General features: G+C 43.4%; 1 protein-coding gene across 1 annotated transcript in view; it reads right to left on the reverse strand.

The window, feature by feature from the left end:
- Positions 1–9437: 9437 nt before the first annotated feature.
- Positions 9438–24189, reverse strand: part of EIF3H (eukaryotic translation initiation factor 3 subunit H) — a 95489-nt gene continuing 80737 nt past the window's right edge. Inside the window, exons 5-8 of the mRNA XM_061605460.1 lie at positions 22395–22544; positions 14285–14405; positions 11450–11582; positions 9438–9723 (exon numbers count right to left, since the gene is read on the reverse strand). Of these exons, the coding sequence (XP_061461444.1) occupies positions 9626–9723; positions 11450–11582; positions 14285–14405; positions 22395–22544 (502 nt within the window). The 3' untranslated portion in view covers positions 9438–9625. The remainder of the gene's footprint in view (positions 9724–11449; positions 11583–14284; positions 14406–22394; positions 22545–24189) is intronic.

The following is a 24189-nucleotide window of genomic DNA, read 5'->3' on the forward strand; positions in this document are numbered from 1 at the left end:
GCAAATTCTGCACGTGCAGAAGGTCCCAAGTTCAACCCCTGGTATCTCCAACTAAAAGGACCAGTGATGGGAAAGTCCTCTGTCTGAGATACCAGAGAGCTGCTGCCCATCAGAGTAGACAAAACTGACCTAGATGGATAAATGCTGAATCGACAAGACCGGGTTGGATGATACAGGACAGCAATATTTATTTTGGAGAAACTGCTTAAACAGTTCTACACTCTCACGGGCCTTCGCAGGATCGGTTCCTCTTATCAGGTATGCAATTCATTGTCCTTATTTTGTCTTTTGGTCTGCTGCAGACCTTAGTGCAGGGTAAATCAAGGGAGACTGCCCCATGGCCATCGAGATGTTGTTGGATTACAACTCCCATCCAGAGCTTGGAAAAGTAACTTTTTTGAACTACATCTCCCATCAGCCCAATCCAGTGGCCATGCTGGCTGGGGCTGATGGGAGTTGTAGTTGAAAAAAAAGTAACTTTTCCAAGCTCTGCTCCCGTCATCCTTAAACATTAACCATGTTGGCTGGGACTGATGGGAGCTGAGTCTGGAGGTCAGAGGTCAGCCACCCTTGGTGTAAATAGGAGGAGAGTGGAGGCTCAAGCTGTGATCCTTCCTTGAAATGATTCAAGTACATCAGGATGTCCCTGTTCTCTTGTGAAATGCTAGCATTGCCTTCTCCAACTTGGTGCCCACCATACTGTTTTGGGCTACAACTTCTACCAGCCCAAGCCAGTGCAGTATGGGATTTTTAAAAATATTTTATTTTTTGCTCTAAAACCTCTGAAGGACACCAGGTTGAGAAAGGGTGTGCATCATGCACATTAACCATGGGAGGAAAGCAAGTGAGCCCCATAAGTTTGTATTGCCCAGTGACTGCTAGGGGTGTTCAGCTGTGTTGGACATTTGAGCCTTTTGAGGTACAGTTGCTTCCAAGTCCTGGGGGATAAATCCTCATCTCTCCCACTGTGAGTAGGGCTTTAATTGTGCACGTCCTATTAGTGCTAATGGGACTTGTGCACCTAAAGTCCTCTGTGCGAAATGAGTCTAATAAATCCAGGGTTACAACCTCATTAAAGACAGAGTTGCTTATTTCATGTGTAATGGGCCTTTAGCCTCCATGATCTAGTAATTCATGTCTTTTATTCATCCCTATTTGAGAGAATTCTTCAAGGTTCCTTGCTAATAAATATTTTTCACAATTCTTCCTAAAGTGACTGACCCCTTGCAGACTCTATCCTGGCTTCACAATGCTTGCACCAGCTAATGAAAAGAGCTGCTATCAGGTCAGCCAGAAATTTGTAGGAGCACCCCCAAGGGATAGCTGAGCATCAACAGCTTCTAATTTCCCATTTGAAATGGCTGGCAAGTCACCTCCTTTTCCATGATGCTATTAGCTTTTGAAAATCCAACAGTATTCAGCATTATGCTGTTGACTGCAGATGCCCTGAAGGAAAACTTTCTTTCCTTACCCAGAGATCTAGAGAGAATGGATTAAGTTAAGAAGGAAAGGTGTATCTCTCTCTGCAGATGTAAATGTTAGCTAAAAATTAGCCCCCAAAGTGAAATGATTTTAAAAAAAAAGTATGGAAAAAAACAAAGAGCATTTTATCCCTCATTACCCTTGTTGGAAATAGTGATGGACAGATGTCTGTTTAAAGTCTGTGTTAATTTTGCATGTGCTCCTTCAAACCGCCATTTCCTCATTAATCAGTAATTTTTAAAAAAGGAAAATTTGTATTTAAATACAGATTTTTGAGTGTTTTCTTTCAAAACACACACATTTCTTAACTTGTTTTGATAAGCTTATTGAGCCAAGATTGCATCACAAAATTTGGAATAGTATGAAATTCAGTTTGCAAAGGGTGAATTCTTCAACCATTCCTCTCCATTACTATTATTTATTATTATTTAAATAAATGTATATCTAGAAGCTCCCAGTACACATGGGAATATCTCACACTGCATAGGAACATATGGAGTTTAATGTTCTGCTTGTTTTTAGGCAGGTGGGAAAGAGTTGGATTTTGTTTTTATGTAGTCGAGTATTTTAGGATGTTCTTGTTCTTGTGTTTATATCCGTTTTTCATGCTATAAGTCATCTTGAGTTAAAATTTGGAAAAAAGTGGCTAATAAATATACTTAATAACAACAGTAGCTGCCTTACATTAAGGCAGATTATTGTCTGTCCAGCTCAGGGTTGTGTACGCTGATTGGCAGCAACTTTCCAGGGTTTCAGACAAGGAGTCTTTCACATCCCTGCCTAGAGATGCCAGGGATTGAAACGGGGACCTTCTGCATGCAAAGCAGATGCTCTACCACTGAGCTATGACCATTCCCCCTTACTCTTACTCCTCTGCCTGTGTTGCCCACAGGGTTGCCAGGCTCAAGGCCTGAGACTGATCCTATATTTTTAGGAGAAGAGAAAGTCAGCCAAGTGCAGGTGTTCTTGCAACACTGTAATAGGAAAAACCACAAGGTGGAATTCTCCCTTTCCCCTGCACAACTTTTAAAGGTACAGAAGACCTCTTGGTTGCCAGGTCTGGCCTCCAAGAAGTCTTCTGTATCTTTAAAAGTTGTGCAAGGGGAAGGGAGAATTCCACCTTGTGGTTTTTCCCATTACAGAGTTGCAAGAACACCTGCACTTGGCTGACTTTCTCTTCTCCTAAATATACAGGATCAGTCTCGGGCCCTGAGCCTGGCAACCCTAGTTGCCCAGTTTCAGGATGGGGTGGTATAAGTGTGAGGAAGAGCAGCAAAGCAGGATCTTCCCACATGCCCCCGCACTTCAAAGGCTACGTTCAGGGCTGGTGCCAGAGGGTGGTCCGGTTAGGCCCTGGCCAAGGGCCCCTGCAACTCAAGAGGGCCTCTGACGGTCCCCTCCTTAGGGTGGGAGGGTAGCGCTCCCATTCTGCGATCTGCAGCAGAGTTGACTCCCAACCCTGCCACTGATCACAAAGAGGGAGCTCCCAGGGCCCCCCATACAGACCTCGTGGGCCCGCCACACCCGTCCACATGCCCCACCTACCTTTCTCATTGTCGTGAATGTTGTGCATGTCACACACATACCTGGCATCAATCAAGGTGGTGGTGGAGGCTTCACTAAGGGGCTGATGCCCCTGCCACCATCATGGTTGATGGCATGCATATGCACTCATAGCATAGTATCCATGTTTGCCATCAACCAAGATGGCGATGGGGGCATCAGCCCCTTAGGGAAGCCCCTGCCACCATCGTGGTTGATGGTAGCCATTCGTATGAAGCGCACAGGGAATTGACATGAAGCAATGGGAAAGGTAGATGGGGCGGGCAGGCAGGTGCCACAGGACCGGGGCAGGCAGACTGGCTACGTTCACGGTATATGGAGGAGCTATTCTGTAGCGGCTACTGGACCAAAAGCTAACATTAGAAAGGGGTTTATAATGAGATGTTCTCAGATACAGGGGCTGGAGTTTTTGACTATTGTACCGCAAGCTCTTCCTGAATGCTCCCCATATTGCAACAATGACGAAGACAAAACCCTCCCGCTATTTTGTAATTTACAGCACAGTCCTAGGTATGGCTACTTAGAAGCAAGTCCCATTGAGTTAAATGGAGCTTACTCTAATATAAGTGTGTATAGCAGGGGTGAGACACCTGAGGCCTTCCAGGTCTTTCTATCCGGCCCTGGGGGATCTTGATGGCGGTGTGGGCGCATAAACTCCGGCTTGTGTGTGGCTGGAACATAGCCCATGGCACGAAGAGTCACGTCTGTTGCTCGGACCACTTTTGCCTAAGGGCCCTGGCCACCGCTTGCACATGGCCTCTCGAAGTTTACCCATAAGGAATGTGGCACTCCCAGTTGAAAAGGTTTCCCCGCCCCTGGTGTGCAGGATTGCAGTCTTTGTGTGCTGTTGATTGGATCCTCAGACTTTACACGGCATTAGCTACTTGACTGGCCTATTAACAAGGTTCTATATGGCTGAAGGCAAGGCTCTTAATGCAAGACTGCAACTGGGTTTCTTCCAATCAAAGGGAAGGAAAGAGAAGGGAGGGTGGTTGGAAGGCTGGACTGTATCTATGGGGACTTAGCATGAAGGGGTAAGTATAGTATACCCCATCAGGGGAATCTGGGTCACCCTCTCATTCAGTCTCTAATTTTTCCTACATCCAGGACAAAATAGTTTATTTTGATGTGGGAGGCATTAAAAATATGACCCACCACCTGCAGTCTTGAAGTGCAGAATTTTTCAACCTCATTCTAATACCTTAATTGGCTCAATGCGTGGCAGATAAAAGCTGCCTCACCGGAGTCAAACGAGCTGGTCCATTAGCCCAATACTCTGGCCGTAGCTTGCCAAGGTCTCTCTTTCCCAGGACCTTTAACTGGAACTGTCAAGGATTAAACCTGGAACCTTCTGCATGGAAAGAACAGATGCGCCACCCCTTTGAGTTTGGCCTCTTCCCAATGGGGCTCTTAAATTCATGACAAAGGAAGTGCAAGTCAAGGTAAGCAAGTGCCTTGATCATCTCCCATGAGTTTTGTCAGAAATCTTGGGGTTCATAACTGACCAAGACAGTGCTCAGAATACCATAGTTGTCAGTGGAGGCTGGTCCATTAGGGCTACTGGGGTGCTGCCCTACCAACTTTGGTCTGCCCTCATCTATCTCTCACCTGCCTGTCTTCTTACTTACAACCAGGCCAGGAGGTGGCACTGCCTGGCAGATTCCTCCTCCTCAGTCTCAGTGTTGACCTTGCAGAACTCAGCTGGGAGGCGAAGGGAGACAAAACTAGAATGATTTGGCTCTGCCTCTCATTGGCTCTGGCTCCACCTACTGTTGGCCTCCCTGTCTTCTGTTCCACCAGTCCCAATGGTCACCAGCCGCCACTGATAGTTGTCCATCCCTCACACCCTTTTGAAAAATTAAACTGGCCCGCTTTACCACGTAGAGCTGGATGATCAAGAGAGCAGGACTAGAACAGGTGCAAATTGCAAGGAAGCAGATTTTGGCTACACATTAGGAGAACCTCCCTAACAGTAGGAGCTTTTTGGCAGTGTAAACAAACTTCCTCACGAGGAGGTGTGCTCTCCTTCACTGGAAATATTTAAAAAGAGGCTGGAGTGCTGCAGATCGCTGCATTTTGCTGGGGGCTGGGCTAGATAGCCCTCAAGGTACCTTCCAATTGTATGTGCCCCTCCAGAGTGGTGTTTTGTGTGTGCGTACGTACTGCAACATGGGCCCCATTTAATGCAGCATCATGCCACTTTTAACCATCATGGCTTCCCCCCCCAAGAATTCTGTGGACTGTAGTTTGTAAAGGGCGCTGAGAGTTGTTAGGAGACCTCTATTCCCCTAACAGAGCTCCAGTTTTCAGAATGGTTTAACAGTCAGCCCCTCTTCACAGGGAATTCTGGGAAATGAAGCTGGTTGACCACGCAAAATGTTTGTAGGCACAAAGGGTGATGAAAGCTGGATTGCATATGACTGCCCTGATAGCATCATGAGCACAAATCATTATTAATGTCCAATAAAAAAGACATCTGGAGGGCCCCTAAGAGTCTATGTTTATGTCAAGCTATCCAAACAGTTGCTGCAAGAACAACTTGAAAACATGCAGAAAACTGCAGGATACTATCAGAGCTGGAAGCTAGTTCCACTATTTGATTGCATTCCATTCCTGCATTTTCCATTAGGAGTTATGTTTTTTTGAAAAGGGTGGGGCTTTCTTTGCTAGCTGCCGTAGTTATTAGCACTCAAGGTAAGGGAAGAGCTGGGTGTTAACAAGCTTTGGTATAAGATTATTAGCGATAAAGTGAATTGGGTGCTAGCCCAAGTTGTTAAAAGAGGTCTTTGAATGTGGAAAAAATGATCAAATTACTTTTTTACAATGGTATTAATGACACATCAAGTAAAACAAAAAAAGGAATTAAAACATACACTTGTCTATTAAAAACAAAGTGAAAGGCCCATATACTTGGTAATTCACAACCAGAAAAGCAAATGCCTGCAGTAAGAATTTAGATTTTGACTTTTCGTTTAAGCAGCCTCCTTGCTTTGCAGATCCATCTAAGCTTTGCATGATGCATTAGGCTTTCAAACAAATGCATTCCCCATTAATATAAGTAATACTCTGTGAATGTTATACCAAAACACCCAGTATTTACAGCCGTATGGATGGGATTTCATCTTCAGTGCATCAATAAAACTGTCGAGACTGAATTTACGTTCATGCTGAAAGTGAGCTAGTACTTTGGGGAGACCTTTGGAAGACTCTAGTAGGCTGGCATGCTTGGCCTTTCACATTCACAACGGTGCAGACACATGGGCAGGGTGATCCAGTGGTCCTGCTATGCTGGGAACCACTAAAAACGTAACGATTTCCAGATGCAATGAACTCCCAGCAGCAAAGTCACTGCGAAGACCATACGAATTTAAACAAATTAGATCTGAACAGGGTGGTTCATGACAGATGCTCTTGGAGGTCGCTGATTCATAGGGTCGCCATAAGTTGTAGTCGACTTGGAGGCACATAACAACAATGTAGCTTGTACAGCCTATTTTGAAACTCCGCTGCCACCCAGCAGTTACAGCACTGCATACAGGCCAACTCCCTATTTAACACAGCCACAGGAGTAGATAGGTAAGATACTTTAGTGTTTTGTTTGCCACTCTGAGCTCCTTTGGGAGGAAGGGCAGAATATTTATTAATTACATGACTGGACCTTCGTAATCTCCCATTAGCCTAACTCTGCATGGGGCTGCCCTTGAAGGCAACTCAGAAACTTCAAACTGGTCCAAATTGCAGTGACCAGATTACTGGCTGAAGCTCCATTTAGATTTGTCTAAAACACTAACATTGGTGCCCAGTTTGTTTCCACGCTCAATTCAAAGTGCTCACGTTGGCATTGCAAGCCCTAAAGCAGGTGTGGGGAACCGTTTGGCCCTCCAGTGGTAGCTCAACTACAACCCCCATCAGCCCCAACCAGCATAACCAATGGTCAAGGCTGATGTGAGTTGTAGTCCAGCAACATCTGGAGGGCCAAAGTTTCTACACACCCCTGCCTCCTTGATTGCTCTAGGACTCGGTTTCCAGCATACCAGGTCCACAAACATTATTCCTTTATTTTAGCCTCATTGTGCGGCCTGGAGTACTGATCTCCCTGGTGAAGGCAATCATTTAAGTGTATCAGATTGTGTATCATATTTAAAGTCAATTCACCATGGCTGATTAACACCAGGCTCGAATCACTTCATTTACCCTGCAGATGACTGTGCTTGTTTGCCTTCCCATAAGGGCTGCGTCCAATGTTGTTTTGCATTGATATCGATTTCAAGACTCATGGGTCAAGTTGGGGCTGATGGGATGCAAGCCAGTTTCACGGCTATTTCCCCAAAGGCATCAGGAACAGCCAATGTATTATGTTGCCTGGGTTGAAAGACAAAATGGCACCCCCCCATCCCTGTGCATACAGAAACTGACAGGGCTGTTTAAATAGACGTCAACAGTTGCAGTAAGTGGGTGTCTTCTACTACTCCTGAGGGCAACAGGCTAGGCCAGAAGGTGCAGGTCTGGCTAAATGGCACACAGAGCTCTTAATGTAGCTCTCTACCCTTAACATCTGCTGAGTGTGGTGGCTATCTCACTGTGCTTCAGAGATCATTCTTCCAGGATGTTGTTGGACTCCCATTTCCTGTCAGCCCCAGCCAGCATGACTAACTGTCAGGGATGATGGGAGCTGTAGTCCAGCAAGGACTGGAGGGCACCGCATTGGATATGGCTGCAAAAATATGACATTCTTTTTTATGGTTTTCTGAAGGCAAGTCTCAGGAGTAAAACAAATATGCAGCTAAAAAAACAAAACAAGCTGTTACAGATCTTAAGACACAGATTGTTTAATTAGATCCAAGGTTCCATAGGTATGGTGGCCTCCCTGTGCTTTTCTTCAGAAACCCTGAAGACTACAACTCATGTCTCTGCCTTGATAAGAGTCCTTCTAGTTCTTAACTCCTCTTGTCTGCTAAAGCGTTTGGTTTTCTATTATAAAAGCTTTAATTCCTTGCCAAATATATAACAATTTAGCTCAAGGTTTCTGGACGTAATTTCTGTAGAATGCGGTGTTCAAGAGTGGTGTATTGTGCAGTGTAACAGGATATTTAATCAGATTCAAGAGTTTAGATAAGCAGACTGTAGAAACAATTCACGCAAGAGCACTCTGAACTTTGAAATACCATGGCCTGTTTTGACACTTTGCCAAGTGCCTGAGGTTTGCACACTATATGCATATATATTTACATAATGTGAACAATCTCTTAAGTTAAATGCTGGGGAGATATGTGGGGGGGGGGAGTTTCCATCCTGACAACTGGATTTAACACTCGCTTAACGAAGCTACTTACTGCCTCCCCCTACTCCATGTGGTTGTCCCTTTCAGGGTAATTTGAATTAACCCTCTTTTGATATTTTTGGCCGACAGTAAAAGCACCCTTTATATCCCCAATGTGAAATACATAACATCCCAATCCAAAATAACCTGGTAACAAATGAACACTGAAACACACTGAATAATTTTGCTGCTGTAATTATCCACCCTAACCCTTTCAGGGGACTGGCTTTTGGGGAGAAAAGTCCCCAACTATAGCCTTTACAATTTTGTTAATTTCCCCCCCCTTAACCACTGGGAAGAAAGATATTTGCTTAAGTGGGAACTCTCAAGTGGTAAAAGCCACTTATGACATTTAGCCTATTTGTGTGTTTTAAAAAATGACCATAGCAACAGCCAGAAAACAGCTGGCGAGAGCCATTGTATCTACTAGAAGAGCCTGTTGTAAGTCCCACATCTTGGCCAAAAATCAGATAGGATCCAATATCCCACGTTTTTTTAAAAAAATAGTAAATGCAGCCGGGCTGTAGGGGGAAGAGACAAATTACTGAGGCTGTGGTGCTGAGGTGGGGGCTAGCTTTTTCTTCCAGTACGATTTTCCTGATGGCCCCTAAAAAAGCTATTTGTCCCATGGGAGAAAACCTGCAGATAGCAAATGGATATCTGTATATTTCTTTCCACAGAAGCAAAGAAATAACATGCCTCCTTCAGCCCTGATCTGAACTGGGGCCTCACCCATGCATGTACCATTAAAAAAAAAAAATCACAGGAGATCCAGTTCACAGATCTCTACCAACATTATATCTGGTTGGCCCTTACACTTTGGATTGGAGCCCTTTCTAGCATGGATTTTAAAAATGCAAATTGGGAAATCTAATTCAGAAGTAGGGTACCTCTACCAAGAGAGAACATTTCTTCTGTTCAACCACCTTTGTTGGTGCACACGGGAAAGTGTTTTCCTATTGCAAGGGCAAGTTTAAGTAATCTGTTAGCTAAAACACTAGCGTGCGAATTACAGTCAGTGGTATATAAAAAGCTGGAGATAGCATTCCAACAGTCAATAAGCACATGCTAAAAAGTTTAAAATTGGTCTTTATTTTTTTCTCTTTCTTTAGAAGAGGGATAATTCTACTCAAAACACATGAGAGTCTGGTTCACGGTTCATTTTGCAATGAGCAACGGAAAATGTCTTAAGCAAAAAGGAGCTGAGATTCTGCGCATCTCCTCTTTGGGCAAGAGATGACAAGCACTTCATCTTCCTCCCTAGTTGTTGTGCTCTTGAAGTGCTTCAGCCATGAAGAGTTTGCCCAGGTTCTGTGCAGTGAACTCCTTAATATTCTGGCTATAAGTATTAATTTGACCTGCAAAACAAACAAAAAAGGGGGAATGGGGAAGAGAGAGGTAAATTTGAAAAACTGTAAATTCATTATTTCCTCAGCTAGTCGGGAAGAGCAAAAACAGACAAAGTTAGATTATCAAAATTAGAACTGCTTGGAAGACCAACACACTTTCATTTTAATGTTCTACTTTAAAAAGTTGTTAAATGCCTTAGAGACAAAGCCATCTAAGTTTCAGCTTTGATCCTCGACTTAATTCTGCATGCATTAATATAGTGAATGCTTTCAGTTCTTTTCCTGACTCTGCTAAAAAGAAAAGCATTTTGGCTGAAGGCTGTTAGAGCTCAAATAGACTTCTCCTTGCCCTAACTCTGGAAGATGGCTGAAGTATAACCCACCAGAACACAGACATCATCAAAATGTAACTGAAAAAGTGAGAACACTTCATCAGGATGTCCTTTTTCTTTAACAAGCGCTGAGCTGCTGGGAGAATTCATGACCAGAATTCAAATATAGCCATTCACAAAAAAAGGGAGGAGATTTTTAAATCCCAGTCTGCGTCTGTGTTGGAATTGCTTTTTAATTTTTTTAAACCTTTTTTTAAAAACAATGTTTTTTTAACCCTTTTTAAAAGATGCCTTTAAAGCTTTTTAAAAAATGTTTTTAAAGTTGTTTTGTTTTAATATATTTTAAGGTCTGTTTTTATGATGTTTTAAAGTGTTTTTAGTGCTTTTGTTTGCTGCCCTGGGCTCCTGCTGGGAGGAAGGGTGGGATATAAATCAAATAATAAATAAATAAAATAAATTGTGCTATAAAACCTTTACGTTGTATGCTGTTCATAAAGACAATGTGAGCAGCAGCATTTCCTGAGCATGTAAAATTTCGTTCCAAATTTTGTTATCAACGTGACATCTTTAGCTCCTGCTCCTGAACCCACTTAGGATGAAGCTGAAAACATCTGGATGTTCTGTGAATAGGTCTCAAGCTACTGATGCAATTAATAGCAAAATGCCCATGTTTCTGAAGCATGAAAAAGGTTTCTCGCCTTGTCTGTTTACCAGCTCTCCATTTCACAGTGCATTGTCTATCCTTCTGCCTTGAGCCTAGGTTTGAGTGCCTCTTTCCAAAGGCAAAAAGTATCAAAGAAAGAAACCCACACAATACTTGTGTACCTCATTTATCACTTCAGTCACCTTGGACAGAAAGAGAAAAATATGGAGCTGCTTTTAATCCCAAACACTACAGGCACAACTAATTAGCTCAAGTTCAGGGAGGGCAGCCCAGGGAATTATTATTAATACAACAGCTTTGCATCCTTCTGTAAGGAAGGTCAGCATGGGGACAGCCAGGTCTGAAAATCTCACAGCAGGTTGGGACCACCAGTTTGAAATTAAAACTCAAGTTGCACAGTTGTAGGACACAGTAGGAAGGCACAAGATGAAGTCCCTTGCTGGCTGGGACACCCTATGCATGATGGCTGGAGTTCCATGGAAGATGGGCAAGGATATAACCAAAACAACATAGAGCCGTCAGACACGCTGGCTTTTGGATTAGGAGCAGCTGACATTAAAGGCAGAACTTGCTGGCCAATGTTGCATCAGATTTCCTTGAAGTTCATGAAAGTGTTACTCAAAAAAAGCAGTAGTCCACAAGGCCTTTGAAGAGTCATCAAAAAGAAACTGCTTCTGTTTTTGCTTCCATGTCATGCAGAAAATAAAGGACAAGAGATACAAAAAACAGAAGGGTTTACCTGCAATCAACAGCGAGTCCATCCTGGGAGGTGGCTGGGGCGGTTTGAACAATTTGTTTATGTCCTCCTCGGGGAGGGGTGGCTCTCCCCTACTTTGACGCTGCAAGTTCTCTTGCTGACGTCTTTGCTGGTACTGGAAAAAGGACAGGAAAGACAAACTCTCTTATAAGACGAGACTCTCTTATCCAAAAGGAACCCCAAGAGTTAATTGGAAGAAGTCTAAGAAGCTACCTTTACATACATTTTCCTGGTATAAGCATTTTATAAATTGCTGTCAGGCTTCAAAATGAGGTGGGTCCTGTCCCATTTTGGGGGCTAAGGAACAAGGAAATTTCAATCCTTCTTCCACTGGGTGATCCATCTATCCCACCCAAATCAACAATGTGGTCTATAGATTTTCAACTTTCCAAACTAGAGATTTAAAATAAACTGGATTTTTGGGGGGAGGGGGGAGGAAAGATAGGAAGTCCATTGCCTAAATTTTTATAATTAGATGCTGCAGGACTGGGAGCTTAACTACAACCTGGCATGGTCCCAGATGCTTCTGTAGCACTATGGGACACAGTGTGTATGTTAAAAAGAGGCTACCATGTCCTAGAAGTCTTCAGAACGACTGTCCAAGCTCTCAAGATTCGGAGAAGTTCAAAAGCAGAATCTGGGCTTCCCGAATTAAAAATGGATTCCCAAAAGTTCAGAAGACATTTAGGTGAAAATTTAAAGTCCATCCAATTTTTCTGAACTCTGTTTTCTAACTCCCTGGTTTTGGAACTTGCAGCATGAAGTACTGGGTTAAGAGGCAAAACATTAGGATTAACACTGGAGGAGGAGAGGGACAATGAAAAAAAAAAAGCCAAAAAACCATACATAGTCCCCCAAGATCCTTGCCTCTCAGTAAGGTTGTAGGGAGGAGGGGAAAGAGGTACTGTTTGCCACCTGTTTGGAGCAGCCTGAGCAACTGTGCTAGTTTGAGGTATTTAAAGCAGTAGTTCCCAACTTCCTACCTCCCTCCACAGATCTGTAGAAAATTGCTGAGAATCTTGGTGGATCCCTTAATGATTTTTCCGCCTGTTTATTTATTTATTTTATTATACTTGTATACCGCCCCATAGCTGAAGCTCTCTGGGCGGTTTACAGTAACTAAAAACATTAAAACAAATACAATTTAAAACAGATCTTATAAAAACAATTTAAAACACAATTTAAAAATTTAAACAGTATAAAACACATGCTAAAATGCCTGGGAGAAGAGGAAAGTCTTGACCTGGTGCCGAAAATATAACAGTGTTGGCGCCAGGCAAAATCATTCCATAATTTGGAGGCCACCACTGAGAAGGCCCTCTCCCTTGTTGCCATCCTCCGAGCTTCCCTCGGAGTAGGCACCCGGAGGAGGGCCTCTGATCTTGAACGTAGTGTACGGGTGGGTTCATATTGGGAGAGGCGTTCCATCAGGTATTGTGGTCCCAAGCCGTGTTGTAACAATTGCAATGCACTGTGCTAGGTGCTGTATGATCTTTAATTGTATTTTCCTGCTTTTGTTATTTAATTATGTATTTTATTGTATTACAATTTGAATTCCACAGAATATAAATACAGTAAAGAAGAGAAGCAACAAAAGTACAATCAAAAGTTAATAAGCCTATTTAATGCGCCGTGCTGGCTATTCACAGCTGCTGCTCCCGCTGTTCTTCACAGACAGACCACCTGAATGAAGCTCATGGACTGCTGGTGGTCCGTGCACCATAGTTTGGGAACCCCTGATTCAAAGCATGAATGTAGTAGGACTTTTTCAGCATCATTTTCAACACACCTTAACCTGCTTATTGAGATGAAAAAATGAAGCAAGTTGCAGCAAAGAATACAAGGCAGTAAAACATTTATTCTCAATAATCTAAAGGAACAGAGCTAATATTGTAGGTGAGCAAAGGGTACAGAAAACTCATAAATGGTTCACTCAATCTTCACAAATGGGAGAAGAGCCTCTGCTAGTTTTTCTTACTCAAATGGCAAACATTTCAGAAACCAATGTCACTGGAATACTTAAGCCTCTGACTGTTGAGCAAACGAATGCCTGGTGACATTTACTGCTTGATAGCAGAACCAAAACACATCCAGATTTAGAAAATGTTAGCAAATAAGAGCTTAAAGATCTGTATCTCAGACAATATGAAAGTGAAAAGGAACTGGGGAAAGAGAAGATGGATATCAGATACATTTATTTTTGTAGTTTGCATTGAGTAGGTGCATTGTGTACCAAAATTGCTTGCTCTTACACAGAACTGTTCTCAATCTCAATAACAAACAGACTGAGTATGGTGCAATGCACTCCATCTGCAGCAATTATAAGTTAAGCAATAACTGATGGGGTAACAGTCCTGGATCTCCCCCCCCCTTCAAATCAGTTTTTACATCTCTAAAATCTTCTCATAAATTTGCCCCTGCAGATTTATACTGGTAAATGAAGACGCTGGAAAGAGCCATAGCTCAGCCCATGCTTTGCATGTAATGAGCGTCTAAGATAGATCAGATTGTGTATTTAGGAGATGCGATAAAAAGATCTTGCAATTTGCATCCTGTTACAGAAGCCGCAAGAGAGGCAGTGTGGTGTAGTGGTTTAGGTGTTGGACTATGACCTGGAAGACCAGGGTTCAAATCCCCAAATAGCCATGAAGCTCGCTGGGTGACCTTGGGCCAGTCACTGCCTCTCAGCCTCATGAAAACCCTATTCATAGCGTCGCCATAAGTTGGAATCGACTTGAAGGCAGTACATTTACATAACCCGCATCCTATGTTGTTTCACCCCAAACTGATGTGATTTGGACTATCCCCAAAACCAACCTGATGTTTCTGTTGCTGCTGCTTGCTGGTGTTCCTTAGATAGGTGTTGTGTTTTACAATATCCTGGCTCATCTCATCCACTCTGTCCATCAAAAGCTGTAGGCTCTTTCCAAGGTGATTACTGAAACACACAAAGAGATTGCCTGATGAAGGTTTGCAACAGTGATGGCTGAACAGTATTTTGCGTCTACAGCAATGTTAATTAATGCTTCTCTGTGAACTCACAGCAACTTTAAATCCATTAAAGATCATTTAAGAACAGTTCTGATTTAGCTCTTACTCTAAACAAGAAATAGTTGAGCATGACTGACTAGGCTTGGTGTATCAGTGCATTTTTTTCCAGCACAACCCCCCCCCCCCAATCAAGCTAATACTGTACACCACATCTAAGTGTCAGGCACAGAGGTCATCAGAAACCCAAGTAGTCACGGACTACTTTAAGGAGGCTGTAGCTCAGTGGCAGAACACTACCTGTGCATGCAAAAGATCCCAGGTTCAATCCCCAGCATCTCCAGGTAGGGTTGAGATCTGAAATCCTACAAAGCTGCTACCAGTCAGTGTAGACAGCAGTTAGCTAAATGGTCTCGCTAGGTATTAAACAGCTTCCTTTGTTCCTGGCTTTATTGCACACATCACAAATATTATATAGAGCCATGTCTCTCCTACGGTTGCTCTCAAACTGCACTTTGTATATGCTCAAAGACATTACTATTATTTCACACAGTCCAAAGCAGCACTGGATTAGGTTCCCAGGTTAAGAGCCTTAAGTTTTGTTTTCAAACACTTCTTTTGCAAAGGGTACTCAGACGCATGAGATTCTGGTCTGATATGAACTTTCCGACACATGTGGGATCATAATTCTTCTCAAAGGAGTAGCAAACAATGTAAAAAGAAGGGCCCTTCTGGAATAGACCAAGGGGCCATCTGGTTCAGTATTCTGTTCCCAAGAGTGGCCAGATAGATGCTTTCAAGAAGTCCACGAGAAGGGTGTGAAGGCAGCAGTCCAACTCCAGAGATGCCCATCCCAGGTTGGAGAATTAAGATGAATCTGAAGGTCCCTTTTTGCTAATAATCTATAGTTCACAATCACTGACAGACCAATGTCTAACCTTTCCTCCTCTTAAACTGCCTAGAACTCTCTTCACATGTTACAGCCGTGAAGGGGAAACAGAAGTAGAAAAGGGCCGCATTGTTGCCTGCTCCTGCCAGCTTTTCCTGTTCTAGTGTGACATCAGCAGTAGGCTCCCCGTGTGATTAACAACTTCTGATCTTCCACAGGGAGCCTCCGTGAGTAGAAAAGGCTCCCTGCTGCAGACATCATAACTAAACACTGGAAAGCCAGAAGGAGCTGCATGGCGATGGGGGCAGTGTTAAAGCCTCCAGCCCTTTTCTACTTGTGTTGTAACAATACCCAAAGAGGGCTTAGGCCATTGCCACCTCTTGCAATTGTGAAATCCATGTTAATTATGCACTGCCTGTGCCCCTTCATACTAAGGGCAACCCTGTCAGATCAGACCAAAGGCCCATCTAGTCCACCATCCTGTGCTCACTATGGCCAACAAGATCCCACGAGCAGGAGCTGAGCACAAAAGGACGCTCCCCAACTGTGCTCCTTAGCAACTGGTACTGAGAGGCACAACCCTTCCAACACTGCAGTACACAGCCATCATGACTAGCAGCCATTATCCATGATTTTTTTTAAAAAATTGTCCAACCTGGTGGCCAGAGCGAATGTATTACACAGCCACGGGAGTGGCGACATACTATAGTCAACACGAATTTTTCGCATTCCGCAATGTTAAATTGAATAATACCCCCCACATGCCATTCTGATCCTTCCCATAAACTCATTTCAAAACAAAATCTTACAAAATGTATAGTCCTGAACTCAGAAACGCGTGCTTAACAACCCTCTTAATTTTCATGGTGATACACAAATCAGAGAGAACCAAGAGTTCAAAGTGTAAAAAGAGAGAGGAAAAAACCCAGAGCCCTGTTGGACTTTTTTCTGTCAGAGTTCTCATAATCTGTTGAAATTAATTAAAAATCAGCCATGTTCACAGAGGGCCTGTAATCCTATTACTGATCTTGCCCAATACTCTGACCTTCGTCTTTTGCAGTTTAAAAGTTAAAATAAAAAGCCTGGCTGGTTTTTAATTAATTTAAGAAATTTTGGCTTGAACTCAAAGCCAGACTCACAGCTGCTGGGCTTGCCTAATCAGGGGGCCACACCCACGCCAGACATTTATTTCACTTCAGACAGTCATGGCTGTCTTGGGAAGCGTAGTTTGTGAAGGGTGCTGAGAGGAGACTCCTATCTCCCTGAAAGAGCTCCAGTGGCAAGAGTGGATTAACAGTCAGCCGCTCCGACTGAAGATCTGTGAGAGGGCGTCTCCTAGCAATGCTCAGCACCTTTCACTAACTACACTTCCCAGGATTTTTTGGGAGAAGCCATGACTGTCTAAAGTGAAATAAAGGGCTGGTGTGGATGTGGCCAGGGACAGCTTTGGTTTAAATTTGGGTGGGAGGCTACATGTGCCTGCTGTAGAATAAAAAGGTGGGGGAAACCCTGAAAAAGAATGATACTGTTCACAGTGTTTTCTTTTTGGAAAGGAAAGGGGATACCCCACTGCTCAGTGCCCACCCACCCAATCTCCTCCTCCTCCCCTCCCCTTCCTGCCCTCCTCCTCCAGGTCAGTTTCACCTATCCTAAGCATGATTGCACAGGAGTAAATCCCACTGAACTCAAAAAGCATGCAAATGTTAAAAACCTGCCCTCCCCTCCTATCCCCTCCCTCTTGCCCCTTCCCTCTCTCTTCTTTAATAATAATAATAATAAAATAATAAAATTTTATTTCTAAGCCGCCTATCTGACCGAATTAACGGCCACCCTAGGCGACGTACACAGAATAAAATACAACATATAAATACAAAACAATATCAACTCTACTTAATCCAAACCCACCCACATCATTACAGAGTCAAACTAAAGTTACTCAGAGGTCCCGTATGCCCGCTGAAAGAGCCAAGTTTTCAATTCTCGGCAGAAGCCTGTCATGGAGGGGGCATGGCAAAGGTTATAAGGCAGAGAGTTCCAGAGGGTGGGGGCCACAACCGAAAATGCCCTCTCCCTGGTCCACACCAGCCTAGCTGTTTTGACTGGCGGGACCGAGAGAAGGTCTTGTGAGGCTGATCTCGTCAGGCGGCCTATCTGATGATGCTGGAGGCGCTCCTTTAGATAAACTGGACCGAAACAGTGTAAGGCTTTAAAGGTTAACACCAACACCTTGAATTAAGCCCAGTAAACAACTGGTAACCAGTGCAGATCTTTTAGCACTGGGGTGATATGATCACGGCGGCGGCTGTTCTTAATCAAACGTGCCGCCGCATTCTGTACCAGCTGTAGTTTCCGGACCGTCTTCAAGGGTAGCCCAACGTAGAGCGCATTACAGTAGTCTAAGCAAGAGGAGACCAGGGCATGTACCACCCGTGGGAGCAGATGAACAGGGAGGTAGGGTCACAGCCTCTGTATTGGATGTAATTGATACCAAGCTGCCCGGCTCACTGCCAAAACCTGAGCCTCCATAGACAGCTGGGAATCAAGAACAACCCCGAGGCTGCGAACCTGGTCCTTCAGGGGCAATCTTACCCCATTTAGCACCAGGTCAAAATCACCCAACCCCCTCTTGTCTCCCACAAGCAGTACCTCGGTCTTGTCGGGGTTCAGCTTCAGCCTATTTCCTGCCATCCATTCACTTATGGACTCCAGGCACTTGAAAATGGTATCCACAGCCATCTCTGGTGAGGACTTAAATGAGAGATAGAGCTGAGTGTCATCCGCATATTGGTGGCACTGCAACCCAAATCTCCTGATGATGGCTCCCAGCGGCTTTATATAGATGTTAAATAGCATGGGAGAGAGGATAACCCCTCCCTTCCCCTCCCCCTCCCCTCCAAATCCCCTCCTTCCTCCTCCCACGTCTTCTGCTCCCCTCTCCCCCTTCTTCCTTCCCTCTACTCTCCCTTCCCCCTCCTCCTCCCCCATGGCCAGTTTTACCTATCCTAGCCATGATTGCACAGGAGTAAACCCCATTGAACTCAGTAAGCATGCAAATTATCAGGCCTGCCTTTCCCCTCCCTCCGTTCTCCTCTCCCTTCCTCTCCTCTTCTTCCTCTCCTCCCCTCTTCCTTCTTCCTCCTCCCCTGCCCACTCCAGACTTCCCTCCCCATGGTCAGTTTTAGCTATCCTAAGCATGATTGCACAGGAGTAAATCCCACTGAACTCAAACATGCAGATGATCAAACCTGCCCTCCCCCTCCTGCTCCCCTCCCCCTCCTTCCCTCCCCATCCCCTGTGGTCAGTTTGACCTATCCTAAGCATGATTGCAGGGAAGTGAATCCTACTGAACTCAATAAGCATGCAAATGATCAATCCATTCTCAGCAAACTTGCACAGGATCCTATTTCTTACCTCCTGGACTAAAGAACACGGAAATTCACTACTAGGCAAAAAACCTTGCAGTTTAAGAATGTACCTATAGCCCACAGATATTTCTATCAAACTTTCAAAAAGCAGGGAAATTGGGCAGCTATAGTTAATGCACCAGGAGAGCAGGCACATGTTACCAAATTCTTCCAAGCTACACAGGAAGTGGATTGGACTGTGAAAGACCAACCCAAATTGTGTTTGCATTTTGACAAATTTGTAGGGCAGTACAATATCTCAGAGAGGAGGTCAGGTCTCCTGCTCCCCTGGTGCATTCACTATAGCTGTCCAACTTCCCTGCTTTTTAAATTTGATAGAAATATCTGTTGGCTATAGGTATGTTCTTAAACTGCAAGATTTTTTGCCTATTAGTGAATCTATACCCTCTCTGTCCTGAATCTTCCAACATTCCAATCATGTGAAAGGATTATTTTCTTTGATAATTCATCCCTTTAACCCAAATATGGAAGAAGGAAATCATATAATCACACTCCCATTCCTGGATTGGCTGAACTTGCCCCTCCCACACTACAGCAGCCTGATAAGGTCAACTGTCCCATGCTGAGGGAGTTATTTTTTTGTTCGTGTTGTTCTCTTCAATGTCTTAAATGCCTGGTTTTCAAATTATTCTTTCCCTAACAGTTCCCCTCTACACATGGGTTCATTTCTTTAATGATTTTTATTCTTCAAGTTTAAGGGGGTTAATGAAATCATTTTTCATGAACACTGTGATCCAATAAGGGGATTCCAGCCACAATGCAAACAGAGAATGCAAAATGAAAATCAAACTAAATTACATGGGATTTAAAAAATTTTTTAGTTGAAACCTACATGTCCAAGATGCTGTTTTATGTTGGTGTAGCAGTAAAGATAATGGACTATTAACCAGGGCTGTGAAGTTGGTACGCCAAACCTTCGACTCTGACTCCTCTATTTTGATACTGTCCGACTTCGACTCCGCCCAAAATTGCTTCCAATTCCACAGCCCTGGAAAGTGCTGTAAATGTCTTTTTAAATTGGAAGCTCTCATAGGAGCATTTTTATCGCTGCCTGAATATGCACTGATCTTGACATCACAGCATTTGTCTTCATCTGGGTCCTGTCACAAAATGTTTTCCATCTTGAGTTATGGTGAAATGCTCAACTACAGCTGACTTCATGGAAAGCTTCTTTGACATTCTGAATTTATATTTTTAAAAAATTGTCAATCAAAATTTATTTTGAAGCCGGAGTCGGTACATTTCTACCGACTCCGACTCCACCCAAAATTTCTTCCAACTCCGACTCCACAGCTCTGCTATTAACCATTCACTTGTTTCTTTTAAAAAAAATCATGCTTCTATGTGGTTTTGAGCAGAAAGAAAAAGCAGCTGAGCAAGATATTCGGGAACTCTAAGCAGCACGAAAAACCATTTCTTATTTTAAGCATTACATTCTTGACTCAGCCAAGGTTAAGCAGGTTTACATTGCATCCATTTGGATGGAGCAGCCAAGCACGTGCTTAGTACTCTGCCACTGAAATCGCTGACAACTAAAAGTGCCCTTCGTCCTGGGAGCTTCACATAGAAAAACACAACCAGGTACACACTGGAAAAGCAGCCAAGGCTGCTCTGCATTGTCGCCTATCACAGGGTATTTCCATTCAAAAACTAATTTCCTGTTCAACCACCTGAGAATTTGTGACATTGCTTGTTTAGGCCAACAACTGATTTTCTAGTAACTGTTCTACTGCCCCAAGAGAGGGCCTCAAACAAACAGCAAAACATTCCTAGACCTCAGAATAGGTAGCACTATTCCACATTTAGCATCCCTTTCATCTTGTGTTCCGTCCACATCCCCAGTTAAATTTTTTAAAAGTGGGATTGTGGGCAGGAGCTGTCCATTTGAACTCAATTCACTGTGCAGCACCTTATGCAGCAGCATGATAACAACAGATGAAATCCAAATGTGTCTCTCCATAAACAGAACGGACTTCCACTTGCTCAACTTTTCCTTCCTCCTGGGTTGGGGAACCCTCCAGAACAGATTGGGGGTGGGGATAGGAGCAGGAAAGGAAGGGGAAGTCCCAGTATTCCCACTCATGGGAATTGGTATTGCCACATACCAATCATAATATGTGTGGCTTATTATTAGTTGCAACAGGTATTGTTGGACTTATGGGTGCATCTAAGAATTTATATTAGACAGCCACTACTCCGTGGCACAGAGTGGTAAGCGGCTGTAATGCAGCCGAAGCTCTGCTCACGGCCGGAGTTCGATTCCAACGGAAGGAGGAAGTCGAATCTCCGGTAAAAGGGGTCGAGGTCCACTCGGGCTTCCATCCATTTGTGGTTGGTAAAATGAGTACCCGGCATATGCTGGGCGGTAAAGAAAGGCCGGGGAAGGAACTGGCAATCCCACCCCATATATACAGTCTGCCTAGTAAACGTCGCAAGACGTCACCCTAAGAGTCGGAAACGACTCGCACTACAAGTGCAGGGACACCTTTACTTTACTATACATGGATAGAAATGAAAGATGCCATTGCCAACATCCTTGCAAGACTTGGGGCTCTCACAAGCCCTTAAGTTTACGGAGACAGGATAGGTGAAAAGAAAGCCTGGCTATGGGACAGCATTTCATAGGGCTTTCTCTAGGGTCAGCTTGTTAGGGCAAAATCTTGAATCAGGATGCTATTACTGCAGTACGCCAACGTCTCCTTGGTAAGGAAAGCAGACAATAAAAATATAAGAAAGCAGCATTAACAGATGTCAGCTGAGACAAAGTGATAAGCATGTATTAGCTACGGAACAGTTTTGCCACAGTTTTCCACACTGCTTCTTCCCAGAGATAAAAATAGATCAACAAGAACTGAATTATTGGGGGGAGGGGAGTCAAACTAAGCTTTGCATATGCCACCCAGTTGCTGTATGCCCAGCCTCTTGCTGTAAAACATTCTTGAATCCCATTCCTAACAGAAACACAAAAGCCAGGAGAGTTACAGTGGAAAGCTACTAGTTGACCTCTTTGACAAGTTTGTCTGAATTAGAAAGCTGTTTGCATGGGAAAAGCATAAAGGAAGATCTTTTATTTTCTTTCTGAGGAAGGAGGTGGTTGCGCAACTAAATCCTGGTTATGCGTCAATAACAAGCATGCTGTTAACTCCATTAGCAGAGCTTGGAAAACTTAGAAACAATCCCTCCCCCTGCAAAAAAATGCCAAGGCTAAATAAAAGTATTTTAGTCATTCTGTGTTAAAAAGAGTGGGCGGGATAGAGACTGTGAAATAATTAATGCCAGTGTGATGTGTTAAGGAGGAGAGAGAGACAAGGGGGGGGGGGGAAATGGAGAGAAAAGACTCACAGGTTAGGCCACGGGGTAGATGGTTTTGCTTGAAATCCTATTCCACAAAACTGCAACCAAGGTTGTGGCTATTCTACACTAGGAAATCCTAAGTGTGGTGCCAAACATATACTAGTCAATAATATTCATTGTGTAAGCTTTTATTCCCTGCACACCTTTTGGTCAAGTGAATAAGTGCGTCGATCCTCAAGCTTACAGGATACTTTTCAACAAAAAGCCTCATGTGAAGGGCGATACGGCATGGCAATTGCAGATTGCATATTTATTTCAAATAAACACTTACTTGCTTGCAAGACTGAGCAACTCATGTCTATCTGCTACTGTTGACTTCTTTTCCAGCTCCCAAAGAAGAACGTTGATCAGATAGGCATTCTTGATTATGATAGGAACCTCCTCAAACATGTTCTCAAAGGCGATGCCCGCTTTTTTCAACCTGTGAAGAGAGGCCCTTATAAGAAATTGGCATATTTGTGTATCTGACAGCTTCACCTGAATCTAGGAAAGATTCTCAGCAGGGGATTCTGAAGAGCCCAGGATCCTCCACTCTTCCAAGGCAGGGAACAGTCAAACTTTTACAGCAAACTTGGGAAAGAGCAAGGAAAACCTTTTTATTCTGGGACCTTTCAAAATACTTACGGGAAACACAAGTAAATTGGCTTGGAGTGTAAATATTGCAGAGCACAGCAGTTACTTTCAAAGCGAGGGTTCCTTTTAAGCTCAGAAGAGGTTCTTTAATGAGGAAATCAGTAATAAGGGACAAAAAAATGGCTTTGCCCCGACAACTTATTTCCAACAGTTTGCAGATACATGAGTATACTGAGTAGTCTTTGGTCACGTTCACTTGGAGCAATAGCAGGCCTGGTCAGTATTCTGGACAAACTAAGAAGGTGCCCTGGAATATGCCAGTCCTCTGTGACAGGGCCTTCTTGGCTGTGGTGCCTCGCAGTTCAAAATCTTTCCACAGAGAGGTTTGCCTAGCTAAGTTTGTCTTTTTGGTTCAAGATGAAAACCCTATTTTCCCCAGGCTAATCAGATCTCCAGTTTTAACATAGATCTCATGTGGGCAGGTCTGCTCTCATCTTTGTTAATTTTTATTGTATTTGTAACTAGCATAAGAATTTGATGTTAAAAAGTGGGGTAAGTAAATGCTTAAAATAATACAATTGTGCAGGGGTTCTTTGGCAGATGTTCCTTAAAAGATGAGTCCACATTGAAAAAATAATCTGGAGACAGAAAGTTTTAGAATAGTGGTTCTTCAGCTTTGTTGCATTACAGAGCAGTACCCTGGTCCTTCATCAGTTTCTAATGTCCATCACATTCTCATATTTTAATTAGCAACCATGTCTGGATACTTTTAAGGCTTCCAAAACATCTTAACTGCTTTTATTTGTGTTGTGTAGACCTCCCTCCCTCTCTGTGTGATCTTTCCTTCTTCAGAAAAAAATTATACACTACTTCATAACATAAAATCTCTAAGGAGTATACAGGAATATAAAAAAAATGTCTATAAAATATAGATAAAATTAGTAAAAGCAAATATACATTTCTAAATTATATTATATAGATAGGCTTGCTGCAATAAAAAAATATCAGGTGTCTAAAAGAATATAGCAAGGGTACCTGCTTAATAACAATAGGCAAGGAGTTCCAAACATGCAGCCACACTAAAAGATCGACTTCTTACAGATGCAGAACAATTATGTAGCACTTGTAAAAGTGCAAGTTCCGTAGATCAAAGCGATCAAGTAGGCACATATGGAGCAAAGTGATCCTTCAGATAAAATGGTCCCAAGCTGTAAAAGGGTTTACATACCAAAAGTAAAACTTTGAACTTGGCCTGGTAGCAAATAGGCAACCAGTGCAGATCTCTGAGCATGTGTGTAATGTGTCAACAGCATTATACCCCTAACTGTGCTGCAGCATTCTACGCTGGGTGCAGTTTCTGAACCAACCACAAGAGAAGCCCCATAGAGAGTATATTGCAGTAATCCATTCTTGAAGTTATCGATGTCTGGACTACTGTCAAGCCATCCTAGTCCAGGAACTGTCACAGCTGACATACCAGCTGAAGCTGGTAA

This window comes from Rhineura floridana, chromosome 1, assembly GCF_030035675.1.
Source record: "Rhineura floridana isolate rRhiFlo1 chromosome 1, rRhiFlo1.hap2, whole genome shotgun sequence".
NCBI classification, from domain to species: domain Eukaryota; kingdom Metazoa; phylum Chordata; class Lepidosauria; order Squamata; family Rhineuridae; genus Rhineura; species Rhineura floridana.